The sequence below is a fragment of the Furipterus horrens genome, unplaced genomic scaffold (assembly GCF_987537825.1).
Source record: "Furipterus horrens unplaced genomic scaffold, mFurHor1.1.pri manual_scaffold_8, whole genome shotgun sequence".
Lineage (NCBI taxonomy): Eukaryota > Metazoa > Chordata > Mammalia > Chiroptera > Furipteridae > Furipterus > Furipterus horrens.
Window position 1 is genome coordinate 8,605,256 of NW_028327178.1, and position 15,238 is coordinate 8,620,493.

General features: G+C 37.8%; 1 protein-coding gene across 3 annotated transcripts in view; it reads right to left on the minus strand.

The window, feature by feature from the left end:
* RELCH (RAB11 binding and LisH domain, coiled-coil and HEAT repeat containing) overlaps positions 1-15,238 on the minus strand; it is an 85,703-nt gene that overhangs the window by 24,426 nt on the left and 46,039 nt on the right. For all 3 annotated transcript variants that reach the window (XM_090285422.1, XM_090285423.1, XM_090285421.1), the window contains 8 exons: positions 15,061-15,151; positions 13,150-13,221; positions 9,488-9,628; positions 8,888-9,052; positions 7,060-7,207; positions 4,257-4,413; positions 3,512-3,635; positions 1,339-1,387 (listed from right to left, as the gene is read on the minus strand). In XM_090285422.1, coding sequence (XP_090141548.1) covers positions 1,339-1,387; positions 3,512-3,635; positions 4,257-4,413; positions 7,060-7,207; positions 8,888-9,052; positions 9,488-9,628; positions 13,150-13,221; positions 15,061-15,151 — 947 coding nt within the window. The remainder of the gene's footprint in view (positions 1-1,338; positions 1,388-3,511; positions 3,636-4,256; positions 4,414-7,059; positions 7,208-8,887; positions 9,053-9,487; positions 9,629-13,149; positions 13,222-15,060; positions 15,152-15,238) is intronic.

Below are 15,238 nucleotides of genomic sequence, written 5' to 3' on the forward strand. Positions count from 1 at the left end.
AATATTTTCATTACGTTTTCCCTATATTCATATGGTTTGAAATTCTCTTCATAAGAAAACTGAGTTGGGAAAGGTATATTACCTGACTGCCCCGAAGGAATTTTCACAAAAAAGAAAGTTCCAATTTCATATCAATAAGTATTTGAGGTTAGTGTATTCCCTCGGAAAGAGTGATTTTTCCCTTCGAGGGACTACTGATGTGACGTGAGTGTGAACCTGGTAGTTAAGAGAGAAACCTGAGGCTAGGAACATGAGCTCAAGTTGAATTCACAGGGGTAGTAATCACTTCCTATAGCTAAACATTCGTAGCTAACTAATAATTATAAAAACTGTGAGTTTCTAAAATATGTAAATATTCATTAATTTATCATCAGAATTAATAATAAACTAAAAGATAATACCAACTATTAGGCATTCCAAGTTAACCCTTTATGAAACTATTAAATATAAACTTGGGGAAGCATTTGTCAAAAAGAAAGTACCAATGTTTTCAAATTTAAAAGAAAAGGACTTATTTATTCGCTCTGTGACTACACCTGGCACAGAGGAAAAGTGGAGTTTTCTAAATCACTCAAATGAAATCAATAAGGTAGGCCCGAGTAAGAATTATCTATACCAGGGATTTTCAATTGGTGCGCCATAAGAATTTTTAAAACATGCAATACCCGACAATTTAGTCAGGGGCACTGACCTCTTTTTCCTTAGACTGTCAAATAAAAAATGACAACAGCCAACACAATAGTCACCTGGTATGAATGAATCAAAATTATACCTTTTTTAATTTTTTGTCAGATTAGCAAAATATGTATTTTTTGGTGTGCTGCAGAATTTTAGTAATTAGTTTATGCGTGCCATGAGGTCAAAAAGGTTGAAAGTCACTGACCTATATGTTCAAAAAAAAAAAAAAAAATATATATATATATATATATATATATATATATATATATATATATATAGGACGGGGGATGCTATAAACTTTTTTCCTTAACATTTCCCACAATTGGATTCCTAAAAACTAGGAAATACATAGGTACATTCGACCCACACAGGAACAGGTTCTCAGGCCAACGGTGCTATAACCAGACTTCCTAAGACAGATGACGAAGAGTGGAAGGTGCCCGGTCAAGCCAGCAGTTTCTTTAAAAACCACAGGGTAACCTCATAGCGCCCGTGAGAGGCTGCTAGACGTGACACAGCTGTGCAAGCAAGTGCCCCGGAGTGTGAGTTTTCCTCATCAAGTGTACCTGCCTGCTCACTTACGCACGTGGCATATAATGGATATAGTACTTTTCATGAATAAAGAGATTCAATTGCTTTTAAAAGTAATAACAAACTTACCAATGTTTTCTTCAGATAGTCTTAAAATCTCCTGGAACTGAGGTTTTACCTAAGCAACCCAAAGAAAGAGGCAAACAGTCTCAGGTTCATGGACCAACTAACTGATGAGTCAATAAATAAAATGTTTACTAATATATATGTGTATATATATATATATATATACACACACACACACATATATATATATATATATATATATATATATATATACTCATTTTGCTTTAGACCATTGATTCAAGTGTTCAGAAATGTCATAATTCTTAGGATAAAAGGACTCAAGTTACTAAAAATAATGTTAAAAGATAAAATACTTTAAAATCCCATTCCGGTCAGCAAGTATTTTCTGAAGAGCCTTTGGTTTCCTTCACTAAATTAATTTCCAAGATGATTTTAAGTGCTTAAAATTATTACCTCCTAAGACCAACCCTGACGATAGAAGGGTTACTTAGGAGGTACTGCATGATCAGAGTCATTGAAAACCCTCTGCTGTATTTGAAAGGACCGAAAGGGAAATCGCATTCATTCAGGGTATGATATCCATCTGCTTAGATTAGTCTTTTACTTTCAATTCCTTAAAATTTAAACGTAAACATCAAATACCGAATTTCACCGAAATATTTTAAATTAGAGTTAATGCTGGTTTCAATATTTTATTATTAACATCATCACAGACTTTAGTTCCCAGGCCGCTGAAGCCAGCCACTTACTGGCCAGTGCTAATGTGGACTCCTACTTACTTGTTTAAAAGAAACAGTAGCTACTTCTTTTAGAGATGCCGAACAATTTTGCCATTACTGATAACAGTGAAAGTCAATTATACTTGTTTAATAATTAGATGTTAGTGAAAAATGTAAAACGATCTTGTTTCTTCCGTAGAAACATCAAGGTCCGTTTTCCCCTCCTTTTGGCAGGTCAAGCAAATTAATTTACATACTCCAGTTAAACACTGCTGTTTAAAGATTAATCTACAGAACCGTACTTAAAGAACGGAAGACACTGGAGCAATTTCTTCATTTTACACATGAAAAGACTAAGCCCAGGTAAATGATTATACAGGCCACAAATATAACAGGGCCATAACCCAACTTCTGAATTCTGTCTAGTCTGCTACACCCAACTGGTTTGCTTTCAGTGTTTCAAACTACAGATTTAAGAGTAAGGAGCTGCGCAAAACTCCCACCTTTTAAATGTCTCGACTAACATTTGATTATAGCAGCTGCATATCTTCATGTTTCTATTAGGTGTCTGAAGAACTGGCTTAACAATATGCGGCGGGGACAAATGGAGTCACAGGATTAAGGGAGAAACTGTGACCCAAGGATAGCAAAGTTTTAACACCTAAAACTACAGAACGACCTGGGCAGGTAAATGTGACAGATGTTACTCTTCGCGGGGACTGCAATATGCAGTGTTTATCTCAAGTTTCCACGCTGTTCTAGGAGCTGGGGTCCTGGAAGCAAGTCCGCACAAGCTGCTTTGGTTCCAGCCACCTGTGGTTCTGACTAACGAGTACTGAGCGGATTATTGCTTCCTGAATATTTGCAGACGATAAGGGGTTTTAGTACCAGAAACGTATTCAAAGGACTGCAGCTGACTTCCCTCGCTGATACTTTCTATGCTCAAACGGTGACTAGATCTTATATCCAAATCTGGATACAGGGTAAATTTAGGCTAAATCATCCTCTGAAAATCAGATAAAAAGATAAAAATATTACTGATCAGATTTTTCGTTTACTATCAGTTTTCTAAGATATTATTAAGCCAGTCGGTGAAAGACAAATACCATATGATCTCACTTATAAGAGGAATCTGATGAACAAAATAAACTAATGAGCAAAACGGAACCAGAGACATGGAAACGGGGAACAGACTGACGGCTGCCAGAGGAAAGGGGGGGGGGGCGGAGGGACTAGTTAAAGAGCCTGTAGGAATGACCCACGGACATGGACAGCAGGGTGGGGATGGACCGTGGGAGCTGGGGGTGGGCTGGACAGAGGAGGGCTCAGGGGGAAAAACTGGGACAACTGGAATAGAATAAACAAGAATGAAATAAAGTTTTAAAAAAGATAGAGTAAAACAAGGGCTCATGCTTTTATTTACTGTTATACATTAATTAACACATCACATTTTTATGGAGCTTGCATATAAGAAAATATGGAACACAAGTTTTTACCTTAGTGTTTGTAAAAATTTTGCCAAATGTCCGGCAAAGGCGCCAGAAAAATCTGGAGAATTCATGAACACAAGCAGTTGAAGTGACATTAATTTTGCCAACTATCTCTATAAGTTGTGGCAACCTGAATATGAAAGGAAAGAAAAACAGGCAGGGGATACATACAAATTACGGCTTCCTTGCCAGTCGCTGAACAACGCAACTCTAACAACATCTATTGTTTTGTTTTTCATAGACAGTAAAATTGGCAAGCGAAGGAGTTGTTGGAGCAACTATGAAAAGATCTTAAGTTTACATTCTACTCTCTAAACTTCTTCAAATAAATTTTAACTGCTTGTCATAAAATCTATGTAACTTTAATGGTAGAATTCTGAGTATGGAGTTACTGAGACTCCAATCAGTGAATTTTGATGCTTCACACAAGAGCTTGTAATACAGCATCCATTTTAGCCTCCAAATGAGAGGTCTGGATGCGGTGTAAAACCCATCGTCACCATTAACCGAGAGGCAGCAGGAAGACTCTCCTGACACAATACAGCAGCACCGTCTTCATAAAGAAACCACTGCCTATCCAGTGGCGGAAATCTCCTCTCCTGAGCAAGTTTACCAGACACGATGCCAAGTTAGGTTTCGTTCTACTTCTTATATTTTGTTGTATCTTCTCCCTCGGGGCTGTGCTAATACAGTGAGCTACCTTCCACTCAGCTGCCTGAGGTGCACCGAAAAACGACGGAGGGGGACTTACAACTGATTGACAACCCACAGGAAACTCTCCCAGCCCGTCGTGCCTTCGTGTTCCAGCTGGTAATCATAGAGCTGTAGCAGCACTGCCAGCTGCTCACGACTTCCAATAATAGTGGACACGTCTTGAAGGGGTGACATAGGCCGGGGGAACCTCGTCACTATAAATGATAAAAACAAAATAAGTCGTGCTGTAAATGGCAGTTTGGAAAGTTAGTTATTGTGTCAAAAGGAAAATCAAGTTTTCCCTCCTAATATTTATTTATCTTATAAACTTTAAACATAACACTGAGATAAATTAACCAAAAATCATTTTTAGAAAGAAAAATGACATAAATTTTTGTCCCATTTAAAAACCTCAAAGAAGATTTATGAACTAAATAGTTATAAATACTGTAATGAATTAGTTTGCCAATGAAGAGTAAAATTTCATTTAGGTTAGATGAAAATTGACCCAGAGATAAGATCTTAGGCAAATATAGATTTAAATTTGGTTTAATAAAATAGATATACTTGTAATTCTACCAGACTGTGTATGTCAACAAGATAGTAAATATATTAAAATGTTTCTTTTGGGGAGTAACAAATTAATAGGTTGATAGCAAAGAACTGTTTAATACCAAAGAATACTGATACAAAATACAATAAAGCTTGCACTGAACAGATTTAAGTAATCTCTAACACTAAATGCTTTATTTAATTTTTTTTCATATTTGATAAGCATAAAGTTAATATAAAGTACTAAAACCTGTAACTAGTAAGATACGACATAATTACTATGAAAATTATAACTAAGGCTCTGGCCAGGATGCTCAGGTGGCTAGAGCATTGTCCCCATACGCCAAGGTTGCAGGTTTGATCCCTGGTCAGGGCACATACAAGAATCAATCAAGAAATGCAGAAATAAATGGAACAACAAATCGATGGCTCTCTCTTTCCTTTCTGCTCTCTCTAAAATCAATTTAAAAATTTAAAAAATATATTATAACCAGGGTCTCACGTTTACACTTTTAAATTATGTAAATAAAGCCTGAGTCTACACCAGTATATTTTAAAGTTTGGACTTATGGTCCTAGAGATCATAGTTAGACCCCAGGCTCTTAAGCGAACACATCCTGGAAGGCAGAGCCGTGAACAACGCACGCCAAAGCCCGTTCACTGCTGGTCTGAAACCCTGAAAGGCCCTCCGCTCCTCCCAGAGACTTATGCCCAACAAAGACACAAATAAAGGGGCAGTATGTTCTCAAAACATATTAATGGTTAACGATAACCAAAAATTAAGAAAGCATGAAATACACTGATTTTTAAAATGCTCAAAGACATGTTAAGATGTTATGGTCTGCCTATGCTGGGCAGGGGCTGAAACAACACGTGAAACACAGACAAAGGTTACTCCGCGCTAGCTGCGCTCGCCCTTTTGCTAACACAGTACACACACAAAGAAATACATGTGAGTACCACGGGGACCCTCAGTATCTGCCGATTCTGCTTTAATTCTCGCTCCCTTCACCCGGGGATCAATTCGATTGGGAGGGTGAAGAATAACTGCACTGCACGCCTCTCTGTCATGTCAAAGCGTATCTAATGCAATTTCAAACTACTGGTAAATTAACGTTATTCCTTCAAAAATAGTGACGAATTATTGAAAAATAACGCAACAGTTAAAAGGAAAATTGGTAATGTCAAGGCTTACTGTAGGAAAAAAAGAAAAAGGGGAAATGAGAAAGACAGGAGAGTCCCGAAGCGGATGCAGGCGTGGACAGTGAAGGGCCGGACCTGAAGCGCCAGCCGTGAGTGCTCGGTGAAGACTTATCGTAAGTGTGACTTCTCATCCTCCTCAATGATGTCCTTTTAAAACACTTACGTCTGCCTCATCCGTACTGAATTTCCCAAGTAGAACTGACACTCAAAGAGCATACACCATTTCTATGCAGTGTTTTGTGTCTCACAGGACATGCTGCTTTCTATCCCTAAGGGTACAGGTATCCCACAGGTTTATTTTTTCAGTATGAAAGCTGCAATTCTAAAAAGAAAAAATCAAGTGTCTGTTGATGTCCTCGATGCTATAACTCCTTCGTGTATCAGAAGGCAGTAGGAGGCACGGATGTCTTCACAAAGCTGAAAAAGCTGCACAGGCATCTTACACCTAGCGACAGCTTATCTATGAGTGTTCATCCCCGGGGAGGGGGTAGCGGGTGACCAAGTGCCGTGGATTAAGGGCCACGTACTGATTAGCTGGACACTGACATAAGAAAATACTGGCTTTTGCTATGAATGTCACATATTTCTGAAAATAAGTCATATTCTTTCTATGGGAAAAAGAAAAAAGAAAATTCTGCAGCATAAGCTTATATTCTTTTCAAGGGCAGAGCAAGAAAGAGTGATACATTCATCTTCCCCTAAAGAAGATGAAACAGCTGGGGAGGAAAAAAGATATAAAGAAAGTAGAAATGAAAAGCTTCATAAACTGGCACTAGTAAGTATTAAGCAGACATTTCTATTGATTGAACTCTATTAATGAAAGGAAACACTTCTGCCACTGAAAAAATGGTTGCATAAAGATTACAGGTTAAGAATGGAAAGAAAGTATAAAATTATAAAATAATACCATGAAGCTTATCCATTAAAGATGAAGGCATGTAGTTTATGTTAGGTCTGTGACCACAAAATTCCACATATATGTATAATACATTTTAGTAATTACGCTATCATATAAAGTGAATTTTAAAATTTCAATCAAAAATGGTTCTGTGGGAAGCTAAGCTGCTAATCCTCTGCCTCTTCCCTCCACACTTTCGGTTCAGTACCTTCTATCTGTGGCACTTCGCCATGGAGCTTGGCTTTGCTGGAGAAAGGTGCATTCTGCAGCACTAATGCAAAGAGAGATGGGATCAAAGACTGCAAGGCAGAGAGATACATGTGGAGCTTATGTTCATCCAGCCCATGTTCTCCTTCCTGAAATATAAGGAGGTGGAAGCTCATTTTAGAGTTTTGAAATTATGCACTTATAATGTTCTTCCTTGCAGTGGCAAATAATAAAACATTTAAGGACCTGTATGTTAGACTCATGGCATAACACCTAATGGAGAAGTCCATGAATTTTAGTTTCTCTAAGTACATGAAAATGTGAAGAAGCAGTAAGGTACTGTAGAAGTAATAGGATCTTTTACATGGAAAACTTTTGGGTGAACATCAATTATTTCCATTGGTATGGAACTTCTTTTACAGTTTCTTCCTTTTAAAAGAGTCTTTTTTTTTTTTTGAAACGTTCTAAGTCAGGATAAAGAAATTAAAGTGAGCCACAGGAATCATTTTAAATGCCCGATGGCTAAACCAGTAGCAGTGACTGCTACTTTCCCCGTCCTACTTCCTACATGGATTGCGTGACATCTCTAGTTGGCAGCAGGAAAGCACTTTAAACAAATGAATGCATAGATAAAATGGAAAAGAAGAAATTGCAAAAGGAAACAGAAGGAAGAGATAACAGAAAGGAAAAAGGCGAGTAAGGAGGTTCAGTATATAACATTTAACCAAATGTTAAAATAAAAATAGTCATCAGAAATGAAAGCATTTACTACTGTTCAAATCCACTGAGATGTCACTACTATATTATAAAATAACAACTTTATCAGATATATGAGTAATTTACTACCGAGTTCCAAATTAATTTCTTCACTGGTGAACTACTATCTATGATGAATACTGCAGGTATGTTTAGGAGCAATGAGGAATTAGCCATGTTATGAAATGGAACAAGAAAACCCAAGTATGGATAACTCTTAGAAGGAGTACAAACTTTTTTTTTTTAAGTACTTTAAAAAATTCCTTAGATTTCATAAAAAGGAATACTTTAGTTGTCTATTTATAGTTTTGCTTTAATATTCATTCAGAAATTTATAGAAAAAGCAGTTGAATTTTAATATATACATATATCTGTCTACAGAGCATTTACAATGCTTTATGTAAGAGCCTTATAGATACTTTAAAAACTTGGGTAGAAAGAGCAAGAGTTTGAAGTTAGAAACTGATATCTAGGGGACCCCAAGATAGTTAAACACCTAGTTTCCACATGAAATAATATAGTCTATATATAGAGTACCTACCTTAATGGCATATAAGACATTAAAAATGTGTTAGTTTTTTTTTCTAGACTCTAAATCAAACTCTTAGTACAAAAATTAGATCAAGAAGTTTCAATGGTTTCTGCAACTTTTCAATTTTTTTTACTTGGAAAGAATGAAAAGTTCATTTTGAAAAGTGAGGAAATGTAAATAAGAAAACTTCTGAAGTCCACATTTTAGTTCTCTCTGCATTTTGGGACTGGAGCTGATACTTTACCTAAAATATTTGAGTCTTCAGAAAAGGCCAGGAAGAGCGAGCTTTCTGACTCATGCATGAATAATAGTTCCCACAAAGGTGCTATTTCAGCGAGCAGACTCAGACTCTGCCCTTTCTCCTCCAGCTTAACTTCCTCAAATCTCTCTTGGCTCCAGCCCAAAAAATCTTTAACTGGTAATTTACTAGAACCTTCAGCTAAGTGGTACTTTCTGTCTTTGCTCCCCAATATTCTCTTAAGATGCCTTAGAACACACTGTTTCAATTTCTATAAACTTTATAAACAAAGGAAGCATTTACCCTGAGAAGTTTTTCAATCTTGTTCAGCAATGTAGGTATAAGATGCGACTGTAAGTTTCCAAGTTCTGTGGTCCAGGCAGCATAAGCTGGTAAAAACACTTGATGCGTTGCACTGACGACTCTTTCTGAGGGATCACCCAGGGCTGACAGCAGCAATTCAAAACCCTGCCGAAACAGCAAGAACAGAAACAAAACAAAACTGAACAAAATAAACAGGCAAAATGTAAGTTTTTTAAAGAATAAACTTTAAAAGCTCAATGAAAACCAATGCACACACAACTGCAGTACCTGTAGGGAACTACTTAAGAAAGAAAGCCATCTATAACCCGACCCTTCCCCCTTTCTTTGAAGAAAAGGTCATGTATATATAAATTGACGAGGAAACAGGAGAAAGGGTGGTAGGCATGCATGCTTGTTGCCAGCTTCCTGTGGGAATGAATCATAGCATTCTTTCTTCTGAATTGCAGAACTGAAACCAGGCAGCCAACTCCAACAGGTCAAAGTTGACATAACCACCACCCCTACTAGAGAGTGTAGGGTATCTGAATCAGATTTGGAATTTTAACATGAAGTACAAGGGGTTCATTCTGAAAAACACACCTGTTGGTATTTGTCTGGATCATCAATGTATCCCATAATGATACCGAGGCTTTTGATCACAGCTTCTCTTACCAAATCTGCCTTATCTTCCATTAACATCTGTTGCAACATTGAAAGAACCAAGGAGCTACGGATTTCTTTCTAAAAATAAGTAAGAAAAGGTGTTAGCTATTTATTTACACCACCAGCAGAAAAATATAGAAAATGTGACAGACATCCACATACTCAAAATGCAGATTAAATATCAATTAACATTTCCCTGTATTTGCCTCAAGTCCTCACTTTTCAAAGACAGAACATTATGAGTTCAGCTAAAGTATCACTCTCTTCCACCCTCTCCCACCTCCTTCTAGCCTGCCTCTCTAAAGGTAATAACCTCTATTCTGAATTCAGTATAGACTCACCTGCCAGCATGTTCTATATCTTTGCTAAATATGCGCAAACCCTTACAGCGCATGGTAGCAGGCGCTTTCGACAAATCACCAAAGTCAACACGCTGCTTGTTATAAATGGACAGTGACTCTTCTAACACTGCCTATTCAACTCAGAGAAAAGGGTTCAGAGTTATAACAACAGGGAGGATTACAAAGATCACTCCGGCAATCAAAGCCTTTGCCTGAGGTCAGTGTGGAAACATTATAAAATCCTATTGTTTCTACTTTTTGAAGAACTGAAAAAAAAATGCAATGAGGACAGTACATGTGAGAGTAAACTTGAGAAGTGCTTTACCAAGAATTGCATTGCTATTTTCAGATGCTATTATTTAATATAATGTCAACCACTGTTATGTCTTAATTTCACACAATTTTTTCCATACTTAAAGAACGTTAATGGATTAGCCTAACTGATGGCTGAAGTAAGAATAAAGAGTTAGATATCCCATGCAACAATATTTTCACTGATACATCGCCTAAGGCAAGGGAAATAAAGGAAAAAATAAACAAATGGGACTACATCAAACTAAAGAGCTTCTGCTCAACAAAAGAAAACATCAGCAAGATGAAAAGGGAAAGAACCATATGGGAAAGCATATTTGCCAATGATACAACAGATAAGTGACTGATCTCCAAAATATATAAAGAACTTACATATCTCAACACAAAGAAGACAGCCAGCCCAATTAAAAAATGGGCAAAAGATCTGAACAGACACTTCTCCAAGGAGGATATACAGAGGGTCCATAGGCATATGAAAGAATGCTCAACATCACTAGCCATCAGAGAGATGCAAATAAAAACCACAGTGAGATACCATTTTACACCTGTCAGAATGGCCATCATCAACAAATCAACAAACAAGTGCTGGCGAGGATGTGGAGAAGAGGGAACCCTAGTGCGCTGCTGGTGGGGATGCAGACTGGTGCAGCCACTGTGGAAAACAGTTTGGAATTTCCTCAAAAAACTAAAAATGGAACTGCCTTTTGAACCAGCGATTCCACTGCTAGGATTATACCCAAAGAATCCTGAAACCCCAATTCAAAAGAACTTATGCACCCCTATGCTCATTGCAGCACTGTTTACAATAGCTAAGTGCTGGAAACAGCCTAAGTGCCCATCTGTAGATGAGTGGATCAAAAACTGTGGTACATTTACACAATGGAATACTATGCAGCAGAAAGAAAGAAGGAACTCCTGCCATTTGCGACAACGTGGATGGAACCGGAGAGAATTATGCTTAGAGAAATAAGCCAGGCAATGAAAGAAAAATACCATATGCCATCACTCAATACAGGAGACTAATGAACAACACAAATGAGCAAAATTGAACAAGAAACAGGGTAACAGTTATCAGGGGGAGGGGGGAGGGAGGGAAGGAGGTAAGCAGGGGAAGGGTTTAGCAAAGGAACTAATATAAATAACCATGAGCATGGACAACGGGGTCAGGATGGTCTGTGGGAGAAGGGGTGGGCTGGGTGGGGGGTAGCAATGAGGGAAAAAGTGGGACAATTATAATAGAAAAACAATAAAAAAGAATTTTTTTTTAAAGTTATCATTTTACAAAGTCTTGCCCTTCCTTTCCTTCTTTGTAGTATTATTGCAACTTGATTAATTTATAACAATTCTTTAAACTTAAACTTGTTGGGGTCCTTTTTACATATAATGGTTAGAATAAAATAAAAAAATAAAAATAAAAATAGAAGATGTGACCATTTTCATAAATTTGCAGTGTGTTTTGGTATGCAGAGGCCTGACATTTTTAAATGACCTAGCTTTTGTTTTGACTTTTTAGAAACAAAAATACATGTAATTTACCAAATTTTAGTCACCTTTAAGTTGGTGAATATGCTTTCAGGTACAGACTTGTTTGTTTATCCTTTAAACTAAAAATTACCCTCTCCCCTCAAATGCCTTAAAGTATCTTAACCTCTAAGATACTTTAAATATGAGATTAAATCTTGGTTGAAGAATTAGTTTCTTGCTTGGCATCAGCATGGGCGATAGGACTGAGGCCCGCACACTGCAGCTGGGTATGTGCTTCACTTTGGTCTGGGCTGAGGTCCACTGTGGCAGTGAGCGTCAGTGGGCCACCAGGAACCCGCGGGACAGTCTGGGAGGAGCTGCTCCACTTAGGCCACGACCACACTGACAGTGTACTATTACTGGTTACAGTGGGGCACCGGGCGAGCGGAGGAAACACCAAGTGCAGCGTGAATACTGCTTAGCATCCTAGTATCAGGAGCGGCATGAGACAGCTCACTTATCCTTTGTCAGCGTGTGATGCTCGCCTCCGTCGCGGGACGATAAATAACAGGATGCTCAAACTCACTCAGGTATATCGCTATATATGATTTATCCTAACAATAATATACCAGTTTTTTTCCTATGAGATAGAAAAACATTAAAAAGTTTTCATCATGCCCCGTTTCTGGTGAAGGTATGGGAAAAAGAGAACTCTAAGGTACTGTTGATAAAAGTATAGATCTATACTACCTTAGTTGGGAGTAATTTAACACGATCAAAATCAAAAATGCACATGCTGAAAAACAAGATGCAGAGGTAATAACACTATTAGAAGTTTTTAAAATATACAGATACCCCGACAAGAACCTGTAACTAGACCTTACTGTTGGAGAGAGAGAACACTGTATAGCATATTAATTTTGGGTAAGAAAATTTTAAAGAATATGAAAATGCAAACTGTTAAGAGCACACACTTTTACTTTCTGTAAGTGAGTATTAAAAATTAGTAACACTAGGTAGTGTCTCTGGACCAGGGTGACCAGGGCCAGAGGCTGTGTCCGGGTGTCACTACCCTGATGCACGGTCACGTACCTGCTCTGGTTCCCATGACAACTTCTGCACCAACAGAGTAAGTGTCAACATAGAGGAAAAAGTCAAAAACTGTTTTAATATTATTGTGAAAATCATTTTCAGTTGAGGGACCTCTTCTAAAGAATGTCAAGGGCCCCTCAGGATCCGCAGACCCCACTTTGAGGACTGCTAAACCAGCTGATACACTCACTCCCACACAGAATCAGTGGTGACTGTCTGCAGTGCCACATTCCACCACTCTGGCCCTTTTCTTTCTGAGTCATCTTTTTCTTTCATTAGGACAGCAGTCCATAGGAGAATTTGGGTTAAAATGTATAAGACACTAGAAAACAGGTTTATCTATTATTAAAAAGAAACAAAAAGTTTTTAAGAAAAGAAGACAATCCTTACAGGAAGGTAAGGTGCCAGGGCTCCACAGGATTCTGCCACAAGGAGTCGTCTTTCTGGGTATTTGTGATTGATCTGGAGTAAAAAGTAAATCAAGCATTAACAACATACTCCCCTTCCTCCAACAGAGCATTCTTTTTCACCACAAATCCAGTTAAGACCACAATAAAGCTTCTTTCGTTTCCACTTCTGGGAATCCCTGTGTCCACCTGGATCAGGAATAAGGAAATCAGGGAAAGCCTAAAACACAAGCTCACAGGAGTTATCTGTTAAAGCAAAAAGGATAAAGCGAGGATGAAAAGTTGGCAAGGTATCTACTATGGGCTGGCCTAGGACTGGGCTTTCCTTAGGACGTGGGGGATAACTTTCTCCTTCTGTAGAAACAATAGTGTATTTTTATATTTAGAAAACCCAGGTTTGGAATATTAATGATATGGTTTATGATATATGGCAGGAATGACTCACCAGTACTCTTTTTTTTAGCTAAGGGATAGGAAGTGAGTTGATCAGTGGTTTAACCAGAGCCCCTGACTAGTGATCAGATTTTGTTTTTATAGTAAGCAGCCTTCAGTCCATTTGTTTTCCATATGCAGGATGAAGGGGCTTTGCCATTGTGATGACTGCACTGAACAGCAACAAAAAGAAAAAAAGACACATACTGGGTTTTGTTCCCATATGTCTTCTTCATAGAATATAAATCCTTCTTTGACTGGAAAAGAAGTATATCTGTTCTCATAGTCCCATATGAAAAGGTTACATAATTCATTAAAGTATTGAATGCCTAAAATTAAGAAAAGAAATTATATAGCAATCTATTGGGCAACGACCTGGAGCTAGGCAGGCAGACAGATCCCCAATATCTATGTTGATTCACATTACGAAGAGGTGGTGGAGGAGATGTTTATAACTGATGTTTCATTGAAACATGTTCACTTTACATACTCAATCCAGGTATGACTCCACTAAATTTTAAAGAAAAAAAAGACTCAAGGAAATTGAAACAGAATTCTAAAAGACCGTATACGTTAGTGATATTCCAGAGACCAGTTATTTTTTAAGAATATGTGACCATACTACTAAAAATAAGGCCATGAAATTTATCTTCATAAGAAATCCACCTTTTTAAGATTAAAAAAAAAGCTCCTCAATGACCTAAATATCAAGTCTAGAAAGTCAAGATTCTCCGTTCTACAGATAATTGGAATATTAAAATTTAATATAAAACCAAAAGTATTCATAAGTAGTGAGTTGAATCGTAAGTACAAACACCTCCTACATCAAAGGTTTACATTTTATATTTTTTATTTTAATTCATACAAGTACACAATAAAATATGTAATAAACAGAAGTACACAATATATACAAGACATTAATTCTATTACTTATCTAACTTCCTACCCAACACACACACACACACACACACACATACCTTCCTGCTCGCCCTTGAACCCATCAGGTGCTCTTCCATCCCATGGCTTTTGTGTTTGCAGTACCTCCCTCCCTTCAGATCCCGACCTAAACATCGCTTCCTCAGAGAGTCCTTCTGAAAGAGCATTCCCTACCATTCCCTAACCCTTACCCTGCTTTATTTTCTTTCTAGCTTACATGACCACAAAGCATCATGTCATTGCTTTGATTTCTCTTACCTCCCCACTAGGGTGTCTTTGTGTTTTATTCTCCACTGGGTCCGTAGTACCCGTCACTGGAACTAGAGTTTCTTAATCATTCGTTGGAAGAATGAATAATTTTAAGCGCCCCAGAGCATTCCCGAGCCCCATTAAATCACAGGGCTGCGCTAACCAAACAGCGGCACAATCCATATCCCATCTATTCCCTAATGGCACTTAAAAAAGATACGAACATTTAGGATAAACTAGAATAGAACAGCTAGGGAAAAACCCAATAGTTACTTACCTGTTCCCAACACTGTGGTAAAAGTTCAGCTTCTACACGCGTTGGTCCAACGTGACGTGCAAATGCCACACAGCCCGTCAGTATCATTTGCCTGAAAATGATACAAATGCATAAAGACTGACATTTGCTTTAGAAAGTACAGTCAAGACTAAGGTGCAAAGGGAATCAGCTTTGTAAT